This window comes from Lachnellula hyalina, assembly GCF_007821495.1.
Source record: "Lachnellula hyalina strain CBS 185.66 chromosome Unknown contig00019, whole genome shotgun sequence".
Lineage (NCBI taxonomy): Eukaryota > Fungi > Ascomycota > Leotiomycetes > Helotiales > Lachnaceae > Lachnellula > Lachnellula hyalina.
In genome coordinates, this window is record NW_022157133.1 from 22,650 (window position 1) to 45,311 (window position 22,662).

The window sequence follows — 22,662 nt, forward strand, 5'->3', positions numbered from 1 at the left end:
CTCCCGATGGTGGTGACTGTGGTGGTGTTTTCGGCCTGAGTGGTAGGGACGTTCTCGCTGATGCTGATGTTTCTTGGACGACGAGAATGTACCTAGCTGGTACTGAGCGCGTAGAGAAAAGGCATCGGGCGAGAAGGAGTAGCGATGTGGACCATGCATCTTTGCTGGTTCACTTGTTTGCTTGCTTGCTCTTGCTTGATTGCTCGGTGAGCTGCTTGGATTCAGGTTTTGGACAAGGGAGTTTCGAGAGTCAAGAGTGAAGACTCGATACGTGTATTGGCAGTATTGGAGAAGTTTGAGAGATGGATGCATGAAGGTGGTCATTGGTCTTTTAAGTATCAGACCTATATGTATTACATAGCTGATCATCTACAGACGAGTCTGCTGAGGCAACCCAGGAAACCCTCAAAGTCATTTGCCAAAGTCCTCACTTCTGAAATGCGAAGACTCGCTCCCATGATAAGTTTTTGAAGGGACGCGTTCTAAGGCCATCAGGTACAAGCAGATGCAGCCGCTCTTCTTTTAAACGTCAAGCGTCAGTGTGAGTGAGCTTAGATCCACAATAGATGTCTATTGCCACTTTTCGTTTCATAGCAGCTGGTTCCGCCGCATCAGCACGCTAATGCAGGTGATCAGATCATACCTGGATCTTTGGTAGAGGATGTGAGGGCTCACGAGCGGTTGTCAGTTTCGAGAGTTGTCCTCGTGATACGTTCCTGCATTTAGAAAAAGGGGTATCCGCATGATCACTTGTGGGGCGTGACTCGTGACTTGCCGACTGACCACGTGATGGTTTGTATTTACAGCGTGCCTTTTTGGAGTGGAATAAAGGGGTGAGAGATGGATGTAAGGAAATATTATATTTAGGATTGAATAATCTTGCCACGTGTTCTAAGGTATTCTTTTTGTTAGATAGAGGGGTTGGTCTTGTTGCGACAAGAGAGGCTAGTAAAGGGGACGGGGAATTGCACCCCGCAACGCGCTTCCCCCGGTTCGAAGCCGCTCTAACTTCTACACCAAGTCCTAATCTTCCTCAAACCCAAAGCAGAACGTCTCTGTATCTATATTGTTCTACTTAGAGCACGACACCCTCAATACTCAAGTGCAATCCACCAAACTACGTGTTATTACAGTATAACCCTCTGAAAGTCATGGGCGCATTTCTGAGCCTGCTAGTCCGTTGCTGGACCGTTGACCACCCACCCGAACCCCCAAAGTCCCGTGAAGCAATCAAAATAGGTATTCTCGGAACAGGATGGATAGCGTAAGTAAAGCAACGCATACTAGAGCGCATTGAATAAATGTGTTTGTTTAGATCCCGTGCGTTGATTACACCGGCGAAATCCCACCCGGATGTGATCATCGCAGCTGTAGCCAGTCGGGACAAGACGAGAGCTGAAGCATATGCCCGGAAGTTCAATGTCCCCATCGCGTATGGATCGTATCAGCGTAAGTATTGTGTGTGATTCGCGCTTTTGAACCTCAGACTCTGAGATAGGTCGTCTGCTGTAGATATGCTCGACGACCCCGCCATCGACGCAATCTACAACCCGCTGCCCAACAGCGAGCACTATGAATGGAGCCTACGTGCCTTGAAGGCCGGTAAACACGTCCTGCTGGAAAAGCCATCCGTGTCTAATACCCTGGAAGCCGAGTCCCTCTTTGCCTATCACTCCTCGCTCCCCACGCCCCGGCCCGTCCTCCTCGAAGCCATACACCCGCGCTTCCACCCCGCCTGGTCCGAGTTCCTATCCCTGATCTCCTCGCCTCACGTGGAGAAAGTAGATGTTAAGTTCAACGCGCCGTCGGGATTTTTCGCGAAGGGGGATATTAGGTGGAGGTTTGATCTTGCGGGCGGCGCGATGATGGATATCGGGTCGTATACGGTCTCGTGCTTGCGCGATGTTTTTGGGGCGGAGCCGGTGCGGGTAGAGAGTGCGGTGGCGAGGGCGGCCAAGTGGGGGGATGTGGAGGAGGGGTTGAAGGCGGGGTTCAGGTTTCCGAATGGAGGGGTAGGGTTTATCGATGCGGATATCAATAAGACCAGTGTTTGGGGATTGCCGGGTGTCTCGATCCCAAGGGTGGTGGTGCAGCAGAGGGAAATGAAAGTAGAAGTGGAGGGAGCGCCTGAAGGAGAAATTCAGACGCGCAAGCGGACTGTGACGATTTGGGGCTTTCCGGGCGCGATGTATCACCACAGTATTGGAGTTGTGGATGTGAATGTGAGGAAACGTGCTAGTGATGGACAAGTATTGAAACGTTGGACGGAGAAGGAAACTAAGAAGGCTTACGTCTGGAATGGTAGGGGGACAGAGAGCGGAAAGGAAGGAGAGCCGTATTGGAGTACGTATCGATATATGTTGGAGCAATTTATCAACAGGATCAAAGGACGAGATGGCTCGGGCGTCTGGGTCGATGGGGAGTATTCGATCCACCAGATGAAGGCTATCGATGCGGCGTATGTGAAAGCTGGCGTGGCTATTAGGCCGACGAGTTCATTCAAGATATAAGTTCTGAACATTTTGGTCATTCGAGGTCATCTATTATCACCTCAAGGTCTCGGTGTGTAAAACCGGGGGAAGGGGGGGTTTGCCTCCGAGTATTTTCGAGCGGCATCCAGCAATACCGTTACTAAAGTCTCCATTGGTTTCCATTGAAGCAGAGCCTGTTGAACTCCTCAGCATTTCAGCGGATAAAATACGTATCGACGGAACTTATCAGCGATAAAGTGAGGGGATCGCCAAGGCCAGATTCGACGTATTTGCAGCTGGCTGCGGACGTTAAATTGCACAGCTTGTATTTGAAGAGTTCACATACATTGATACATCCATCTTGTACTTCGGCATATCTATCATCAGAAGGCGCTCAGCGGTAGAAGCTTGCCGAGGGACCGCTCATTCTTGCGTTGAAGCAAACCATCTGATAAGGACTAGCACCATGAAGTATTTTGAAGATACAGAGTAAAAGGATTTTCACCCTTTAAGAAGCATGTCCAGTTTTCTACGATGAGTGGCCAATTAAAACCTTTAAAAGTCGGGAATGTGTGGAGATTCAGCTCCTAATAGGTAGCACTTGACGTTTAATTCTCTCAATCTAGCGCAACGTGAGACTAATAAAAGACCTCATCACGCAATTGGCAAGTTTTGATGATGCTAAGCCATATGTATATGTACGCATACTCAGCTAGGTTGAAGCTCATCTGCTTACCCTTCCTCAAAATCTCTCACCCTCCTTGACATTTGAAGTTACTCAAAAAGACCTTTAGCAAACTTGTCTGCAACAACCACAATGGCTTCAGCAAAGTACTCTCTCCCTCCTCTTCCGTATGCATACGACGTAAGCTCTCCCACGGCATGTTAACAATCAGAAGTACTAACTACCCCCCAGGCCCTGGAGCCGAGTATCTCAGCTCAAATCATGACACTGCACCACACAAAGCACCACCAAACCTACATCAACAACCTCAACGCAACCCTCGCCTCGCAAGCCACCGCCACATCCAAGCAGGACATCGTCGCATCTTTGCACCTGCAAAACGCGCTGAACTTCAACGCAGGCGGCCACATCAACCACACTCTCTTCTGGGAGAACCTCGTCCCTGCATCCTCCCCCAACGCCCAGCCCACCGCCGCGCCCAAGCTCGCAGCAGCGCTCACAGCGCACTTCGGCTCCCTAGAGAAGTTCCAGGAGAAGTTCACTGCTATGCTGCTGGGCCTCAAGGGCAGTGGGTGGGGATGGCTGGTGCAGGATACTGAGACGGGGAACTTGGAGCTTACGACGAGTAGGGATCAGGATATTGTGCCGGTGGGCAAGAAGCCGATTCTAGGAGTGGACTTTTGGGAACATGCGTATTATTTGCAGTATTTGAATGATAAGGCATCGTATGCGAAGGGGATCTGGAAGATTACTAATTGGAAGGTGCTTGAGGCAAGGTATGAGAGTGGGTATGAGGGTGTTTTTGGGCCGTTGGCGGGGTTGAGAAGTAGTATCTGAGGGAGGTACTGTACCTCAAGCCAAGCCATAAAAGTCTAAGAACAGCGGGCACCAGAAAAAACCGAGATGAAGCATCTGGGATGATGCTTCCTTTTAAACGTTCTCTCCGTGTACAAAGTAATAGAAAAAGAGTGGCGCTTGTGGCGGAGAGAAACGAGTCTTAGAACAATTAGTCCACCTTTTTGTCCTCTATACCTACCTAGGCTAGGCTAGGTACGAGTTTTAGTCAATTCCAATTTGCGGTTCCTGGATTTAAATCACGTGCATAGCCTTGGCCCACGTCAAGGCGCGGAGAAGCGACAGTGCGATGTCAAGGTCTAAACCTCAAGCATACAAATGCAGTTTGTGCCTTGGCTTGGACAACGAACACCAGTGACGACAATTTTTATTGCAGACGTATAAATTATAATCGTAAGCAAACATCGTAAGTCCTGATATTCTTCACTCCACGAGTTTGATTTCTCTTTCTCTTTCTCTTTCTCTTCTTGATTCGCCATGTATCCAGCTCTCCCTCTCCTCTCTATTGCCCTCTGTGCAACAGGAGTTCTCTCCCACACTCCAAATTCATACAAGTTTGATCCTTTGCATCATCTAGCTGGCACTGCGCCGCCGTTTGACCCTCAAGACCCCCCGCTCGATCCTACTCCTCCACAAGGCTGCAATGTCACTCGAGCCGCATACCTCGTGAGACACGCTGCCATCTACGCCAATGATTTTGACTACGAATCTTACATTGAACCCTTCGTCCAGAAGCTCTCAAATACCACTGTTGATTGGACGAAAGTCCCGGTTCTGTCCTTCCTTTCGTCGTGGGAGAATCCTATCACGGATGCCGAGCAGGAAATGTTGACAAGGGCGGGGAAGTTGGAAGCTACAAAACTGGGTGTAGATGTTGCACAGAGATACCAGAGTCTGCGGACGCCAAAGAAGATATGGACCTCGACTGCAGAGAGAACGGTCAAGTCGGCGAAGGCCTTCAACACTGGAATTACGGATGATGGTTCCGACATTGAGGTGGTCGAGGTTTCCGAGGGTGAGGAAGAAGGGGCAAACTCGTTGACTCCATACGAAAGCTGCCCGGCATATAGCGGGAGTGCCGGCAGCAAACAGGCGACTGTAAGTAAACCCCCCCCGTTGACAGATGGTCATATCTAACTGTTCCAGTCATTTTTGAACGTATACACTAAGCCAGCTATCGGACGCTTTAATGCCGCCGCTCCAATCTTCAATTTCACTGCTACCGATGTGTACGCGATGTCTCTTCTCTGTGGTTATGAGACCGTTATCAGAGGTTCTCACCATTCTGCAACCTCGAACTCCTCACTCCTAACGAATGGCTCGGCTTCGAATACACAAATGACATCATGTACCATTACAACACTGGTTACGGTTCCCAAGCCAGCGGAGCTATAGGATTCCCCTGGGTTAACGCTACGTTTAACACCTTGTCGGCAACCCAGAACAACATGTCCAACGCCACTACAGACCAAGACCTCTACATCTCTTTCACACACCGAGAACTACCCCCCACAGTCCTCGTAGCATTAGATCTATTCAACAACTCCGCCTTCTCAGGCACAAACAACATTAACGGCACTATGCCCACAGATTCTATCAACCATCGCCGCGCCTGGAAATCCAGCAACATCTTGCCATTCCTCACCAACATCGCCATTGAGAAAATGGACTGCAACAGTTTCGGCTTCGATGCTGGGACCTACTACCGCGTTCTTGTGAATGATGCGCCGCAGAGCTTGAATGGGTGCTCGTATGGACCGGGGGAGAGTTGTAGGGATAGTGATATGAGTGATTGGTTGGATACGAGGGCAAAAGTTGTGGGGGAGTATGGGGCTGTTTGTATGCCGGATTATAAAAATAGTACTAATGTGCTTGGTATTTATTCGTAGGTTTCGGAAGGGGGTACTTTTAATGTATATATGAATCATGAAGTAATACAAAGCACGTTATATGTCAAAAGTTAGTTCTCCGGCTTGGTCACGAGTACTTTTCACAGGCCGTTTAGAGTCCTTGATTGCGGGGCATGCTGTTGGAATAAGCGGGAGTTTATTGTTCTTGTCGTAGGCTACCAGCGTTACTACCTTGTTGATAGATGGGTAAACCTATGACTTAAAAATCTAATAATATTGCATGGTTAGTTCCAGAGTCTGCGTGATGAAAGTTGAGCAGCCTGGCATCAATGAAAATAGCCGTCGTTTTGCCGAAAAAGGGGGCGGGGCTTAATCTGATTCGGCAACCGAACAGAATAACATCAGCCGAGGCCGAGTGGAAACCTCTTCAAGTGCAAACAACATCCAACCTTAAGTGCAAACAACCAGCAATGATGAATGTACGTGTCTTGCGATCCTTCGGGGCGCAGAAAGTGTCATGTAGCATAACCAGACGTTGCTTTTCGTCAGAGTGCAAAAAGAATCAAGCGGTCCCAAGTAGTAGAGGTACCCCTCCTGCGGCACCCCCACCAAAGAAATTTAAGAAGCCGAGACATGAGTCCATTGGCATGAAAGGAACATCGATGCCGCAGCCCCCGGCTCAAGCACCCTCAAAGGTTCATTGGGCCCTTTCGGATGTCTATGATGTTGGAGGAGTGATTCCTCGTTCCACGGGCCCTGACGATCGGACGAGCGATAGGGGCTTGCCATTGTGGGGAGAATGGGGAGTGCCGTTGGAGATTAGGACTGTAGAACCCTCTACTTACTCGATGTGAGTTTTCTTGGTCAGATTATCACTAAATGGATGCTAATTGTGACTCAAGGCCAAACTTCTGGTTGAGGTGATCAATGCTATTGTTGCACCTGGCTTCACGTGACTGATTTCCTTCAGAGACAATTGTAGATGCACACAATGTGTAAACCAGGATACGATGCAGAGAGCACTCGATACATTCTCCGTGAGTGTTTAGCTGAATGTCAGCCTTGGGATTCTTTCTAAATTTCTGGGTAGATACCACAGGACATAATGCCGAGTGAAGTAGTCACCGAGGAAGCAGGACTGCGTATAAAGTGTAAGGTTGATTCATACGAACCACTCATCAATACTAAGATCTTCAGGGAACGATGACGGTCATACGAGCTTGTATACTTGGGATTGGATTTTGAAACACAGAACCAAATCTGGAGCTCTTCTTGACAAAGAAGGCTTACCTGTCCCAAAAGACGAACCAGCTCCGTACGTTGAAGCGCCGCCCAAAATTTTCAAACACTGACAAAAGCAGAATTGTACATTGGGGATCTGAAATCTCAGCCAACCCACCGATCGTTGAATACGATGAGGTTATGGCTAATGACAAGGGTGTTGGTCAATGGACGGAGAAAATCGTAAGGGATCACCAAACTCCCCGAAAGGCAGTCGCTGATCATCTCAGCGCCAATACGGATTCTGCTACGTAGACGGCTGTCCTATCGACCCCAAAGCGACCGAAGATCTGCTCCAACGCATCGCCTTCATCCGCGTAACGCACTACGGTGGCTTCTACGACTTCACTTCAGACCTAACCATGAAAGACACAGCCTACACCACCCTCGCGCTCCCCGCACACACCGACACGACATATTTCACCGACCCCGCCGGCCTGCAAATGTTCCACCTACTCTCCCACACAGACGGCACAGGTGGGGCCTCGCTCCTCGTCGACGGCTTCCACGCGGCCGCAGAACTAAAGGAGCAAGACCCCCTCGCGCACTTCGCGCTCTCCCGTACGCCCATCACCTGGCACGCGTCCGGCAACGACGGCATAACCATCACGCCCTGTAAGAAATTCCCCGTGCTCAATTACGGCGATACTGCCGAGGGAGGGACTCCAGAATTGCAGCAAGTGCGCTGGAATAACGATGATAGGGGTGTCGTGGCTCTTGGAGAAATCGACGGCATGGGAGCAGAGATGTGGTACAATGCAGCGCGGAAGTGGGACGAGACGCTGAGGAGGCCGGATATGGCGTACTGGGCGCAGTTGGAGCCCGGGCGAGCGCTGATTTTTGATAACTGGAGGGTGCTGCATGGGAGGTCTAGTTTTACGGGGAAGAGAAGGATCTGTGGTGGTTATAGTAAGTCTTTCTCTGCTGTTGAATCAAGGGTTGTGCTGATTTTTTCAAAGTCAATCGGGATGATTATGTTTCGAGATGGCGAAATACTAACTTTACGAGGGAGGAGGCTTTGAAGCAGATTCTTTGAGGTGTAAGGTATTGAGTTTCAGGATATGGACAGGAAAGCTTATTATTGAGAAAAAGACAGTCATATAATTTACAGCATATATTTGTTCATATATTTGTTAACTTTTATATCCAAACCTTTGTCCAATACCCTTCTTTCTACACTCAAGACATCGAACTACCCAGCTACAACTTGACCGTCTTTTCACTCTTAGCACTTTCCTTGGCAGCTTCTATGATCCTCAACACATCCCGCGCCTGACTAGCTTTGACAGGCACAGCAGACTCCCCAGCCCCTCCAATCGCCTTTGCAAACTCACTATAAAGCGTCGCATAAGTCAACGGCTCAATGTTCTTCAGCACACTTCCCCTCGGCTTATCCCCTTCAAGCACCACCAACTCTCCTGAGAAGTCCTCACTCTCAACACCAAATCCTCCATCTCCAGGCTTCAATCCAGCCTTCAACTGATCTTCCTGGACATCCAAATGAAACTTCTTAAAGCTGCCCTTGGTTCCCCTAACCCAATACCTCAACTGCTTCGTCTCCACACTCATCACCCCAGCCTTGGCGGTAACTAGCGGACCACCATTCCCATATCTCAAGAGAATAGTAAGACTATCGGGCTCCTCGGCCCCATCATTCCTCTGGTTCGCAAAAACAGCATTCACGCTCTCCGGCAACCCAAATAACACATAAGCCTGATCCAGCAAATGCGTGCCCAAATCATAAACCACACCCCCCGCCTGCGCCATCCCCAAGGTCCCCTTCCACGTCTCCGGGCGCACGGGCTTATATCTATCGAAATGCGACTCGAACTCGACGCATCGTCCAATCGTACCCTCATCCAACAGCTTCTTCACCGTCAAGAAATCGCTGTCCCAGCGTCGGTTCTGGTACACGCAGATCAGCTTCCCGGTCTTGGCCGAGATGTCTACTAGCTGCTGTGCTTCGGACGCGGTGGGCACGAAGGGCTTTTCCACAATTACGTGTTTGCCGGCTTCGAGGGCGGATTTTGTGAATGCGAAGTGTGAATCGGGGGTTGTCGTTATGACGATGATGTCGAGGGAGGGGTCGGCGATGAGCTCGGGGGCTGAGTGGTAGATTTTGGCGGTGGGGTGGTCTTTGGAGGCATCGTCAGTGGGTTTGGGGGTTCGTTGGACGATGGAGTGGAGGGTGAAGGAGGGGGTGACTTGGATTAGGGGGATGTGGAAGACTTTGGCCGACATGCTGATGAATGAATGCGCATCAGTTATTGAGTTCGTGGATGAGGGGTTGGAAAGAGGGAGGAACGTACCCATAGCCTATCACGCCTACGTTGTAGGTTTTTGCTGCCATTGTTGATGATTATTCTGCTTGGTCGTGAATGAGACGATGGAGAAGGGAGTGAAAAGAGAAATATAGATAGAGGGGAAGACAGGGGGAGAAAGAAGGGAGAGAAAGAAGGGAGAGAAAAGGGAGAGAAAGAGAAAGAGCTTTGTAGTTGCTGCTTCAACAACTGTTGATCTTCCCACGAAAAGTCGTACGTGAGTGATATGACGATAGTGGGGTAGCCATGTGAAGGTGGGATGAAGACCAACGGGAAGTGCCGTCAGACGCCGAACTGGAGAAACGCCTTTCTGCTAGCCCCACTCATTTTGGCCTGTGGTGGGGAGAGTGAAAGAAGCACCGATGTTGTTACTCATAAGAAACAGGATGGAAAAGGAGAGCACCACGTGTTTTCTACCAAGTACTCCAGTCGCCGACTCCCTCGGTTCTCTTCGTCTTCTTCATTCGTATCAGATGAAAAGCTTCATCTTGCTCTCCACGGGAGATCCACGCTGCTCGTACTCTAGAAGCTTTTAGCGTGCAGCCATCAAAGCCACGGTCATTTGTTTCATCATCTCACCAGGCATGGCACGGTGAAAATAGAGATCCTTGCGTTACTGTAACCGTAACCGGACCGAACCCGCATCTTTAAGTAGCTCTCTGTACACATCCTAGATCTCTGACGAAGATCACTCGATTCGGTAAAGCGTTGCTAATGTTCTATGTTTGGAGACAGAAAAGTCTTCAAGTCAAGGCTGTCGCTGTCTGTCTTCATACTTGGTAATAGTCGGCCATCTCATCCTTCTCAGCTTGCTCTGCTCACGACTGCATGCTTGAATAGCCCCCAGTCATGACCGGAAGAAGCGAAATAGTACCTATGGTAGGTAGCGTCTGGCTGGCCATGTTCATTCATCTGTCTGGGGAATTACTTCGGCTTGCACTGCCACCTCTAACCTTTGGCATCAAAGTCAAAATGGTCAGTATTACACCCTTATAGGCCTACCTTGTCTTTTCATTGGCATCTATGAAACATTGGTTAATACTCCTTCAAATATTTGGCTGGCCCAGGCGCGCATTGATTCTTAAAGCAGAGACATCCATCCTGGATGATGGCTACAGCTTCATTACGCTCTTCGTCATTGCTTTCTTTCAGCTGTGCTTCTAACTAGAAAGTTATTTCACTCTTCCCTTAGTTCCGCGCTGAAGTCAAATCTGAACAGTACATTAAGTAGTATGGTCCTTGTATCTTTTTCACTTGTTGATTCCTGCTCCAAACGTCAATATGTGGCGTGTTTTCTTTGTAAACTCATAATGCTATTCTATCAAACTCTTCTATATGTCTTCATAACAGTAGCTGCGGGTTCAGCGAATGTCAGCCTCTCCCAATGCTCGGTATGCCAGCTTCAAAGTTGCCTCTTTCATATAATCTGACCATGTGTAGATCGACTGTATCTGGGGTATGGGACAAATCAAATGCCTCGAAATGCGTCAATCTCAACCTGCTTGCTTATACAGCCGGCGTCATTGCAGTCGCTCTTGACGTGGTTATACTCATCCTACCAATACCGAAATGCATCGAATTGCATGTGAATACAAGGAAGAAGCTCGGCATAAGCTTCATATTTGTTCTGGGCGGCGTGTAATACCCATCAACAATCTGGATTTGGACTTGGCTGACAATAATACCCAGTGCTTGCACAACAGACATCATTCGTCTCATATACATCATAAACTTGGAACTAGCGTTGATCAAACTTACAAGTCCTTCCAAAAAAGAATACTTGAAATTCTCACAATATCACCGCGAAAGTTGGCCCCAATTTGGATGTTTGCGAATTGTATCAGGGAATAATGTGATACCCGCTATCTGGTCTTGTGTCGAGATTTGCATCGCAATAATCTGCGCTTGCCTTCCCTTCACATGCATCTTCATATGCCACTTATTCCCCTCTGCCTTTGGCCACAATAACACCGCCTCAACAAATACGTCCAAGCCATCCATGTACCCGACCTCCACATCAATCCGTCGACTGCCGCCTAGTCGCCATTCAAAAAAAACATAGATCTGTATACGAAAGACGCATCATCCAAGACCCTGTTTACTTCCCTCAACATACAACAACGACCACCACTCAATACTCTAATAGCCTGTATCGGCATTTGTAGAAGTGTGGATAGAGCCTTGGGGGCCCCGAGAAGCCCGAGAACGTAGCGCTAGTATACATGATAGTATCCTTTCGTCCGACATGACGCTAGGGGGCACAACGTTATCTGACGAAGAAACTTTCAGCACCCCTGGTACTGTCGGTATTGGCATCAGACTGAACGATGTAAATGAGGGGTCGTGGCAGGGTTTGTCTCCTCGTCCCGAAACACCGTGTGTGGATAGAAGGCTTGGGATTTTTCCGTACCAGCGGCTGGGGCCTTGATATATGACGAGAAGGAGTTGAGGTAAGGTAACTGTTAGACCGGATGGCTTCAAGCTCAGCTTAATACGAGAACAATGGCCCCCGGAAACCATTCTCCACGAATGAATGAATGTCTTTCTTTTCCAAAAGTTGGAGAGCCAGGGCCCGGTATAACAGAAATCATGCAGGATTTTTACGGCGTTGAAAAGGGTGATATGTGTCCGGTGCATGATGCTGGAGCAAACCATGTTGCTCTATAGCTCTGCCACGTACGACTGAATCCTATATAGAATAGAATATTAGCCCAATAGCCTTAATGTCGATGGAGGGTATCGAGGAATACTCACAATCCAAGAACACATACACATACATACACACACACAAACTCAATACTCCCCCCCACTATGGCCAAGCATCCTCCTCCCCACCAAACTCCCCAATACACCACCCCCACCACCACCCGTATCCGCACCCGCACCGAAGAACCCCAAATAACAGGACCGGAGCAGAGTTACGAAGATACCGTAAGATATCGCGCAGAGAATGAACGTTGTGAGCGCGGAACGTATATCTCTAGATCTCATATTGCCGGTGGTAGCGCTACCCCTGAATTGCATGCTTGCCATTTTCCTTTCTCTTTTCCCTAAAACCCAAGTTTTTGCCTTTCTCCTTTTGAGAATTTTTCTTTTCTTTTTTGGTCGCTTTTTATTACAGGAAGATGGATTTGAAAAATCAGTCAGGACTGGACTCTGTGATATATGTATATATATATAGTCAGCAGGAATTATTTATGGGGGCATGTCTTGTCGCAGTACGGAGCACGGTACGGTACAGTATCCGTGGGTTTGCGTCAGTCGCGGGGCCTTGGCACTGCCGTGACCGATGCAGTGTAGGCTGGCAGCCCCTGAGTGACATGAGATGAGATGAGATGAGGAAGCCTTTGGGGCTGAGTGTTTTGGTTGAAACCCTGAGCCAACGGGAATAGGCAAGGCTTGGCAGTCTGCTAATCTTAAATGGGCGTTGTGGTGATGATCGATTGAGATGGAAAGATCCGGAGTTCTGCGATTGCTGTTTGTTTCTGTCACATCGCAGCAGATTCTTTATAGCAAGCACCTTGCACTGCTTTTTCGGAGTAGTTTGCAGATCTCAATGCTTCATATTTGCATCTGTGAATTGTTTACGAAATGATCGCAATGATTATGTATGATCTCCTTTATTTTCCCTGTCTAGCAGGAATCAGGATTTGAGGTGACAGCGGGTCTCACGAAACACTAAAATACAACCCACCAAAATACGCGGATCTTTTCTAGGAACATATTGAAAGATTGTAAGCTGTTTGACATTAACAATATTTGGGGCAGTGGGGTGGTAAGAAACTAGGGAGGGGCCGGATTTCTAGCACCAGGGGAGTTTACAGATTCGATGCTGTCTATATGTTATCACGAATTGAGGCTAATTCTTATACATGTTATTTCCTTTCAAGTCATTATTCCGTCTTTTCACACTGGGCCGCGTGCTGTAACATGGCAGACGGTTGAAATAATGTTTCAACGTTCACGCTTTTCTTCTTTGACTTGGTCTGTAGAGATCTTAAATACCTACGGTCTCAAGGATTGTTGTCCACCTAGCCTCGGTCAATAACACTGTACGATTCAAGTCGAGTTTCCCTAATTCCCAGTTACGACAAATCAATCTCTGTGGTCGCAGTCCGTCCATCACAAAACTCCACCCAACCATCAAGATCCATCTTCTTCAACACAGTGCTGAAATCCACCGCACCCAGCGCAATACCAGTTTTAGCTCGGAGATGCTTGATGTTCTTGGACTTCATCTCTTCCGGATACTCGATATGGAAGACCGGCTTTCCAGCCTGGATAAAAACAGAAAATGATTCCACTTCATCATATTGAACGCATTGCTCGTTGACTGAAAAGTCCACAAAGGGCAAGACGGCAGGAATGATATCGCCACCGTTCTTGAGACCAATTGATAAATTGAGCTCATGCGCTTTGGCAGCTAGGAACCGCATAAAGTCAACCGAGTCTGCTTTGGAGAGCCCAAGACCATTCTTATTATCCTATTTGTGATCGTTAGATGTACATCAAGTTGAACCAGGGCAGTAACTGACATATCCATCGATATTATCAGGATCTATTCCATCAAAACCCTTTTGCGCAGCAAGTTCAATCCTTCTGCCCATGATATTCCTTATATCTTGACTCCTGATATCCACCCACTTCTCTTTCGGCCATCCATCCATCTTCTTCCCCAGATCGCTGGATCTGAAGTCTGCTGAATCTGGACGATCTGGCTCGTATGATCCGGCACTGAAATACGCTATCGCTCTCTTTCCTAATCTATGAATAGCTTCTATTGTGGATTTGGGATTCTCAAAGAGGTCGATGTCGAAAACTTGGACGTTTGGGGTTATCGTGAGTGATGTGTTCCCTAGCTTGATGGGGGCTGAGAGGATGATTTGCCAAGTTGTGCCTACAGCTGGTCGCCACATTTCGTCATGAGAAGCCATGAATGCTGGTGATGAGAGTCTCTGAAGCTGAGGTTGACACGCTGCTTTGGGAGGAAGAGATGAGTTGGGTGGGGAAGCAGCTGTGTCACTTAGCCTGTGTAACCAAGCCTCAGGCGGCAACTAGGCTAAAAGCTCTAGAGGTATTTATAGACAGTTACTCCCAATCATTTGCTTCCAGAGGTAAACTTTTATTAGCAAAGAAAATCCCAATTCTGGTTACTACTTTTTAGTAGACCCATACCACAAATGCCTAACACTTTGCGTCTACCCACCAAAGGAAAGGTACACCTTAGTGACCGTTAAGGCCCACTACTAGAGTATGTTAATAAAATAGAAATATAAATCATGGAGCTCCTTCAAGAGGATTCAACTCAACCAGACACAAAACAGCTACACAAACCAGGAGCAAAGAAACATCCAACACCATCATGCATCTCTTGACAACGCTTCTGGCACTTAGTGTTGTTTCCGTCATTGCCTCCAGTGAAACCAACAATTCGATATTCGCTTGTCCGCAGACTTCCCGACTCGGAGTGAAGGTCTACGAAGCATGCTGCCTTGGGATTCGTTCTAAACCCCGCGCAGGAGCTTCTTGTATGTATAAGTATACCTTGCTTTCTGTTTTTGCCCCCACGTACTTTTACTAACACATCAACTCATCAAAAGGCCAGAACGCTACCCGCCTACTCCCAGAGACCCCTAAGGCATCGGATCCTGTTCATTATACGTGTGAGGGAAATCCCAGCCAGGGCTTGCCATCTTGTTGCATGCACCGATATTTTGTGGTGAGTTTCCTGTTTCAAGTACTGAATAAGAAGTATTATTTGGATATGTGAGCTTACATAATGGTTCTTTGCAGCAACCTTCCCCTGAGGACATCTGTTGGCACTTCCACACCTAAAAGATTCACCGTAAGCTGTAGACAGGATACCTTATCATCTTGGCCTGTTTTCTGCAGTCTCGGGCAGAGGCCCCCAAGGAACCCCCTTTCGCTGCATGGGGCTATATATAGCAACTAGTCCTACCTGATACGACGTGCCGAAAAATCATGTAGAACTAGCGCCTAAAATAGTCACATCAAGCACAGAGGACGGGCGAAGTGAGGGGGACTTTTGTATTTGGCAAACACAGTGTCTAAGCTAGCGCTTCTTGATCGAGCTGATGAATACGGTAGTGACCCTTCTAGAATGCCTCTGTGTGAATGAGAGCGCGCTAGCTAAGAGCCCAAGCGAAATGAGTTTGTTAGAAGAGCAATGATGTGAGCCAAATAGAAAAGAGTGTTTCTCGAGGAATAAGTGAATCAATTCGAAGTGTGATAAGATCAGTATTCTTAGGTGAACGTGAACGTGTTAGCTAGCCTAGCCGAGAAGTAGCGCTGAGCCTATTGCAGACATAAAACATTACGAGTACTGTACCGCAACGACAAGATTTGTTTGGACTTGTTATCAGTTAAATGAAGGCTTGACGCGACTTAGAGGGGTTGAATCTGGGAAATCAAGTATGATATTTTCAAAGGGGGAAGCGAGAAGGAAAGAAGAAAGTAGTAAGTAGCAGTGAGAGTTTCAAGTACTGTAGAGAACAACAATAAACGACGAATGTGCAGAAATTCCACTTCATAAACATATGTGAGTTAATAACTTGAGATCACTTCTAGTCAATATATACGCAAGTGATCAGCTCTTGAGCACTCGCCTCTATTCTCCCCACTCCCCCTTTGCTTTACGCACCGAGCTCACCCACAAACCATTCCCTCTTTCGGAACCTCGACTTTCTCCGAACTCCCACTGTCCAACTTCTTGACCTCAATCTTCCCATTAGATACCCCATTCAACTTCCGCTGATGTTCCTCGGCCTCAAGCTTCGCGCGATCCTTTTTACTCAATGTCAAACTGCCCTTCTTCAACGCCTCAACGGGCAGTGGACGCACATAAGCCTGCACAACCCACCATGGCCTCTTGCACCTCCTCGCAGCCTCAACACTACTCTCCTCCATCTCCTCCCCATCCTCTCTCTTCACCCCATTTGCCCTCAACCGTTCATCCCCCTCAAGTTCCTCCTCCCAACTCCTTCCACCCGTCCCCTCATACTGTTTAAGTCCTTCGGCAACAGCCAGCTCAGTAAGCTGCAGCACATTTTCAAAAGCAGCGATGTCGCCGGCTCGCGATCGAGCGAGCGCATCGCGCACGTTGTGGTGTTTTGCGACGAGGGGGCGCAGGAGGTGGAAGAGGTGGGGTTGCATGGCTAGGAGGTTTGGGTTGGATGTTTTCTCACGCCTTTCTCCATTTTTCTGTTTCTTAGCCGGCTTATCCCCATCCCCCTCAGCGCCTCTTTTGTTATTGCCATTAATAGCAACATTGGCGTTTGTTTCGACTTTTACCTCTGTCGCTAGTACCTGATCCGAAGGCAAGTATAGCGGTTTCCGTTCCGGCACGGGGACTTCCAAGACATGGGTGTAGAGGATATCCATATACCTCCTTACCACGGCATCCATTCTCCACCCATCCCCGTGCCCATTCCTACCCCTCCAGTATTCACGGCCTTCTTCCCCGACCGGTGGCGGGGTAGCAAAAATAGCAGGATCGTATAGATTCCCCTCGGCACTCATCACGCCATCAACGCCCGTCTCTTCTAAACACCGGTCCACATCCCCCTTTTGCAGTACATTCCCATTAGCAAACAACACCGTATCCCTCGGCAACTGCTCCCTCAAGAATTTGATAACAGCCCAATCAGCAAGTCCTGTTTTATGGCCCTTCATCTCCCTCGTGCGTCCATGCACAGTAAGTATACTAGCCCCCGCCTGAACCACTTTCCGCGCATAAGCCAACGTCTCTTCGCGCGTATCCAAGATCCGGATCTTCGCCGTAACAGGCACTGAGAGCTCAAGATGTAATTTATTGACCAGGGCAAAAATAAGGTCTTGATCCTCCTGTAAAAACGCCCCATATTTCCCTTTCCTCGCAATACCTTGCGGGCACCCCAAATTCAAATCCACAGCATCACAATACGGCGCCACGTATCTCGCAGCTTCCAATAACTCCTCTGGATCATTAGCGCAAAATTGCACGAACAGGGGGCGGTCTAGAGACGGGTTCCCGTCTAGGTAGGGTGAGGAGCCGGATGATGGGGATGGAGCCGGTGGAAGTGAGGGGGATTCGAGGGGTTGTCGGAGGGGTTGGAAGTGGTTGTATCGGAATTTGGGGGTTTGCGCGAAGAGGCGCGCGTGGAGCATGGGCGTGTATGCTAAGAGGTCCTTAGGGGAGGAGGTAGGCATGAAGGAGCGGGTTAGCATCCGCCAGGCCTATAAGTTATTTAGCTGTGTACTTTTAACTTCAATGGGGATGGAGAGGGGGCAAGACGAACGAATTCCGATTGGTCAACCATAGGAGCGAGTATGAATTTCGGACTCCCAATACTTTCATAAAAAGCTCGACCATGTAGCTTTCGCACCGAAGCAGGGACGCCATTGTTGTCTGCCGTCGAGGTAGCTTCTGAATGAGAGATCGTCATTATAGTACGAGTTGCTGGAGCGACTGTATACCGGGTGCCAGCCCACAGTCTGAGGGTTTTCAAGAACAGAGCCAGATTAAGAGCGAGTGAGTGAGGGTCTTTGTTGTGACTATTCGTAAGTGAAGCTTGGAGGTGGATGGGCTCAATGAGGTTCAAGAAAATATTTTAGCGTGCCTCGGGCCACAAGGCTGTGCCAAGACAAGGCTGATTTCGAAAAACTGGGTTTGACATGGCATGGCATGGATTGCAATCTATTACAGTATGCCAGGCGCAGACGATTGGAAGTTGATTAGCGGTCCCTTGCAGAAATAGAACTAGACCTACATACGCGGGGTTTCAAGCTGAGACTACGATAACTTAATTTAAATTGATTATTGATGTATCTGTAACCCACGGACCCGCCAAAACATGGGGGTGAAGATAAGTATTCTCTACTTTCTTGGTGGAAAAATTGAAATAAGTAAATACAACGGCAAAGATAGGACTATATATCGTCCGGATAAAAGTTCTTCACAAAGCAGTATTGATCCATCTTTTCTCAGCTCATGAAGAGTATCATTGATTACGCTGACTACCCCTTGTCTCCTAAGCTATCCCACAAACATGTAGACACAACGCTGAAGTACGGCACGATGCAATGTTAACAAAAGCCGTCGACTGATCCCAGGCGAAAAAGGAAAACGAGAAGCATGAGATCTGACCAAATGCATTCCTCAGCCCCAGAATAATGACCCAAGAGACCACGAAGATACAACCCAGTATTAGGAAACTTTTCGGAAAGGACGGTTTGCCCATCGTCATCTTTGCGAGCAAGGAAATCAGATTGCCATCCCAAGTAGCCAAGTCTGCTAGGCCCGTCTCCCCATTTCTGGAAAAGCCTTGCAGCAGTACATTCTCGCTCCTCGAACCCATTGATTCTTATCCACCTATCGCTGGCTTCCCCCCTGTATGTTTCGTAAAAGAGACGGCCGACGCCATTCTAATGAAAAGATGAAGTGTCAACCAAATCGCTCAGATGTGAAGTTACTCCTGTACACCATATAATGCGACCCTAATGAACGCCTTGGAAGTCTGTGTTTTTGCAAAGCTACTTTTGTAATATGCCTGCTATGCGAGAGGAGGATGTGTTTATTCGTGGGCCGAGTTACCGGCCATATTCGTGTGTCGTTAGAAAAAATGTGTGTATATTTTAGAGTTCTCGTGAACTTCCATTTCCTAATTCATGTTAACATTGATGTCAAGGACGATAAGAAAATGGGACATACCATCTTGAAAGTGTTGAGCTCTTCTTTGATTTGCTGAGCCAGCATTGGCGTTAATCGGTTGCAGGTAGCAATCTCACCTCGTCTATCGTATTCGCCGCTTGGCCATGTGTCATGAAACTGGATACGGGGACTGAATGTAGCATTTCGTTTGCTGACACCTTGAGGAGTATTGGGCACGCTCTTTGAATCACCACGGAACCGCAGTGCAGACATGAAATAATCCTCTCCACCCAACGTCACCGAACCAGTTCGTCGGTGTCCTTGATTCTCGTCATTTGGTGTGCTGGGGGCGGATGAGTTTGGGGATTCGTTCACGTTCGGGATTTGCGGTAATTGGAAGTTAGGAGACTTCTGATCGAGGGGCCGAATAACAGGAGAGGAGTTGCCAGAGTCTGTGCCAGTGCCTATTTTATTTGTCAGAAATGTCAATGGATTTGCACTTGGTGACTGACGCTTTAGAATGCCTTTCTTCACTGCCGCTAGCACTTCAGCACGCTCCTTCTCTCCTCCTACGATGCTGGGTCGAGCCGCCGAGTCATTGGTTGAAGAGCTCCCTAAGCGATCAGGGATACCGGCACTGGTGACAGCATCAAGAGAGTTTCTCTCTAGTCTGGGAAACCCAGTGCCTCCTCCAACTTGATCGTGAGGGCTTGCGTTAATGTTGACCTTCTCTCTCTCCGCTTCGACTGTTACCATCGATACCTGAGCCTGACTGACTTCTGGCAAAGCAGAGTCAGCCGCAGGAACACCGATAACAGATTTTGGTCTAAAGAGCCCAACAAGAGATCGTGTGGATTTTTTCATTCCCTTGCCCATCTTCCTTATCATAACGGAGGCTGATGACGCAGTCGAGGAAATGGAGAGGTTATCTGTCGAGCCGCTGAAGAACCTGCCTTGCCCAGAGTATATTCCCGATCCGATACCGCCAGCCTCTTGCTGCTCCGCAATTCTAGCCTGCTCAGCATCTTGCTCATCTTGGTATTTGTCTTTTCGTAATTTCGCACGCTCCGCTGCATTCGCAGATGCTGCATTGTTGGCCGCGCTATTCTCTGCGGATGCCCTACGTAATTCCGCTGCACTACCAAACGAAAATGCTCTTCGTAATCGCGAAGTTTTGCTCTTTTTGCTATCCTTATCATTCAAGGCAGCCAATTGCTGCGCAGCAGGACTGTTGGCATTTGCACCATTCACGACCTGCGCATATGTTGGTTTGGCTGGTTGTTGCAGGGCTGCGTTAACCGCCGATGCAAATGAGTCCTTGGAAGCCGAGGGCTCGGGGCTCATGGTCATCGGCTTGGACAAAGGAGAAGACTTGCCAATTCGTTTCCCAGCATCGGCTGACGAACCCCGAGGAGGAATGTTTACAAGTTTGGGGGTGTCATCTTTGGGAACATTGGCGGCGAGGTTCTTTGTTGGAGTAGAGGCAGAAGCGGAGGCGGGGTTCGCAGGCGCCATGGATATGTTGGATTCTCGCTTGTTGGCCTGAAATAGTTAGCACGGTAACGAAATGACCCCGAAATGCATTTTGATTGGTTTGGATGTGGGAGGGATAAATGCCAGAACGGCAGGTGTGACATTTCATCATGCGAGGCATAGTTGCGGTGAGCAATGGATATGCACGTGTGAATAAGGAGGATAATAATATAAATAAACCACTTACCGAACTTGGTCGTGAATGCTGGCTGCTACGAGTGGAGTTGACACTCTCTGAGCTGCCGTTGAGTCCCTGCGAGGATGCCGGTCGAATCGTGACAATAGGTGAGCTGCGTAAAGGATGCCCTTGCTGGTCAATCCTACCATCGGCACTGCTAACTTCTCTTGATCCTTGCTGCAAGAATCCTAGCGAGGAACCCGTCGGTCCTTGAGAAAATCCGCCTACATCAATTGTATGAATGCTCCTTCGGCGATACCTCTTGGCTTGGTCTGAACTGCTGATTCGGTGCAATTGCATATCATCCGCAGCGGTTCCGAGGGTTCCAGCTGGTTTTGAAAATTGTGGCATTTGCAAATCAAATGAACTCATGCTTGGAATCGCCGGTTGTGTACTGCCTCCATAAAACTGCATGACATTCGGCATTGCTGAAGATGTGGCAGCTGGTGGGGTTTGGGAAGTTGATGGTGAACTAGTCGTAGCGGAGTCTGCCCGACGATTGTTTGGTCGACGGTACCGATCAGGAGTAGTCTTCACTGGGGACGCCGCACCAGGAGGGGCCAGGTTGCCGCTGGAAGATGTTATCACGGTTGATAGGGGTCGACCGGCCCCTGATGCAACACGAGCGGTGCCAACGATGCCCGAATCATCCCTCGACCCGGACTTTTGACTCGCTGTAGAGAGTTCAGAAGATCCGGAGGATGTTGTAGATACTGAAGCAGCAGCAGGATACCGAGATCTAGGAGCGTTGTTGTTACTAGACTCGGGCTGCTGTACTGTTGGAATTATAGGGGCTGAAGAGGTCCGCTGCTGTGGTTGGAGATGAGGAGCACTCTGGGATCTCTGCCCCAGCACAGACAAACTAGGCGTGCTGGTGAAGGCATACGGTGCAATCGGTGCTACCGCTGTTTGCCCACGATAGTTTGACACCCCCATCCCGTTGTTCAGTCCGTGGAAGCTATTTCGTTGCACGTGTGACGTATTCGTTGGGTATTGGTGGTGAGACTGGCTCGGCGAGGAGTTCTGGAGTATACCGGAGGCAGAAGAAGGACGGGTCTGAAGCATGGTAACGGTGCTGGACGATTGGGGGTATGATTGAACGAGAGCAGCCATGCTGTGGCGTGACAGAGTCTTTAGGATCGGAAAAGCCGCAGTTGCTTTTTATTGCGAGACTTAGCACTTCATTCGTATTTGTGAAATGGTTCGTCGTGGGAGAGGCAGGAGGAAACGAGGAACCTGTAGTCAATGAATATCAGTCAACATGTTTGTGAAGTTGTTCCAAAGTGTTGCAGAAGCATGTTGATTTAACGAGTATAAGGTTCAAGTTATATTCACGAGCGCGTTGTGTTGCTGGATGGGAGGTTGTGCCGGGTACCGGGGTTGGATTGGATTGAGTTGTCTGTCATCACGAACCTTCAATCAAAAGATCCCAAGGAGGAGCAATTATTACGAAGATTGTAGAGAGGAATTCAACGCGAATCAACGGGTCGACAAGGGAATTGAAGGGCGGACGCCGGCGGCCAGGAAGATAGGGTAGATGAGTTCTCGGTCGTTCGCCTCGCGTCTGTGTACAGACAGGGCAGAAACACACTTTCACCGTGTGCTCCGGATGCTTTTCCTGCTGCTGCAACAGTCTATCACAAGGCCACGATGAGCAAAGAAACGAACAAGATATGTGCGGAGAGAACTGCCAACCTCTATTGAGACAAGCTGTTCTCTGCGGGTGTGTATGGATTCGATTGGAGGCGTTTTCTGAGAAGAAGCGAAAGTCGTGGGGGAGGAATGAGGCGAGGCGAGGCGAGGAATGTTCGTGATGTCGAAAGGAGATAGGATAGGGGC

At 48.7% G+C, this 22,662-nt stretch overlaps 7 protein-coding genes across 7 annotated transcripts; 3 read left to right on the forward strand and 4 right to left on the reverse strand.

Moving 5' to 3' along the window:
• Window positions 1-1,151: 1,151 nt before the first annotated feature.
• On the forward strand, window positions 1,152-2,510 carry LHYA1_G001352 (D-xylose 1-dehydrogenase (NADP(+)); the record flags this gene model as incomplete). The annotated part of the gene is made up of 3 exons (XM_031146335.1): window positions 1,152-1,264; window positions 1,316-1,449; window positions 1,513-2,510. 3 exons carry the CDS (start codon window positions 1,152-1,154, stop codon window positions 2,508-2,510), a joined length of 1,245 nt encoding a protein of 414 aa, XP_031008131.1.
• A 778-nt stretch (window positions 2,511-3,288) lies between these two features.
• On the forward strand, window positions 3,289-3,993 carry sodB (Superoxide dismutase [Mn], mitochondrial; the record flags this gene model as incomplete). The annotated part of the gene is made up of 2 exons (XM_031146336.1): window positions 3,289-3,336; window positions 3,388-3,993. 2 exons carry the CDS (start codon window positions 3,289-3,291, stop codon window positions 3,991-3,993), a joined length of 654 nt encoding a protein of 217 aa, XP_031008130.1.
• Window positions 3,994-6,966: 2,973 nt separating this feature from the next.
• On the forward strand, window positions 6,967-8,178 carry cbs-1 (Trimethyllysine dioxygenase; the record flags this gene model as incomplete). Its single annotated transcript, XM_031146337.1, has 5 exons — window positions 6,967-7,012; window positions 7,059-7,176; window positions 7,223-7,325; window positions 7,373-8,051; window positions 8,102-8,178. The coding sequence occupies 5 exons, from the start codon at window positions 6,967-6,969 to the stop codon at window positions 8,176-8,178; spliced, it is 1,023 nt and encodes a 340-aa protein (XP_031008129.1).
• Window positions 8,179-8,342: 164 nt separating this feature from the next.
• Window positions 8,343-9,492, reverse strand: iolW (scyllo-inositol 2-dehydrogenase (NADP(+)); the record flags this gene model as incomplete). The annotated part of the gene is made up of 2 exons (XM_031146338.1): window positions 8,343-9,384; window positions 9,452-9,492. The coding sequence occupies 2 exons, from the start codon at window positions 9,490-9,492 to the stop codon at window positions 8,343-8,345; spliced, it is 1,083 nt and encodes a 360-aa protein (XP_031008128.1).
• A 4,056-nt stretch (window positions 9,493-13,548) lies between these two features.
• LHYA1_G001356 (uncharacterized protein) lies at window positions 13,549-14,397 on the reverse strand (the record flags this gene model as incomplete). The annotated part of the gene is made up of 2 exons (XM_031146339.1): window positions 13,549-13,947; window positions 13,999-14,397. 2 exons carry the CDS (start codon window positions 14,395-14,397, stop codon window positions 13,549-13,551), a joined length of 798 nt encoding a protein of 265 aa, XP_031008079.1.
• Window positions 14,398-16,129: 1,732 nt separating this feature from the next.
• On the reverse strand, window positions 16,130-18,015 carry DUS1 (tRNA-dihydrouridine(16/17) synthase [NAD(P)(+)]; the record flags this gene model as incomplete). Its single annotated transcript, XM_031146340.1, has 2 exons — window positions 16,130-17,698; window positions 17,761-18,015. Coding segments are annotated over 2 exons (1,824 nt in total), but the record flags the coding sequence as incomplete, so codon positions are not given.
• A 1,059-nt stretch (window positions 18,016-19,074) lies between these two features.
• BNI4 lies at window positions 19,075-21,936 on the reverse strand (the record flags this gene model as incomplete). Its single annotated transcript, XM_031146341.1, has 3 exons — window positions 19,075-19,122; window positions 19,173-20,654; window positions 20,833-21,936. The coding sequence occupies 3 exons, from the start codon at window positions 21,934-21,936 to the stop codon at window positions 19,075-19,077; spliced, it is 2,634 nt and encodes an 877-aa protein (XP_031008125.1).
• Window positions 21,937-22,662: the final 726 nt, after the last annotated feature.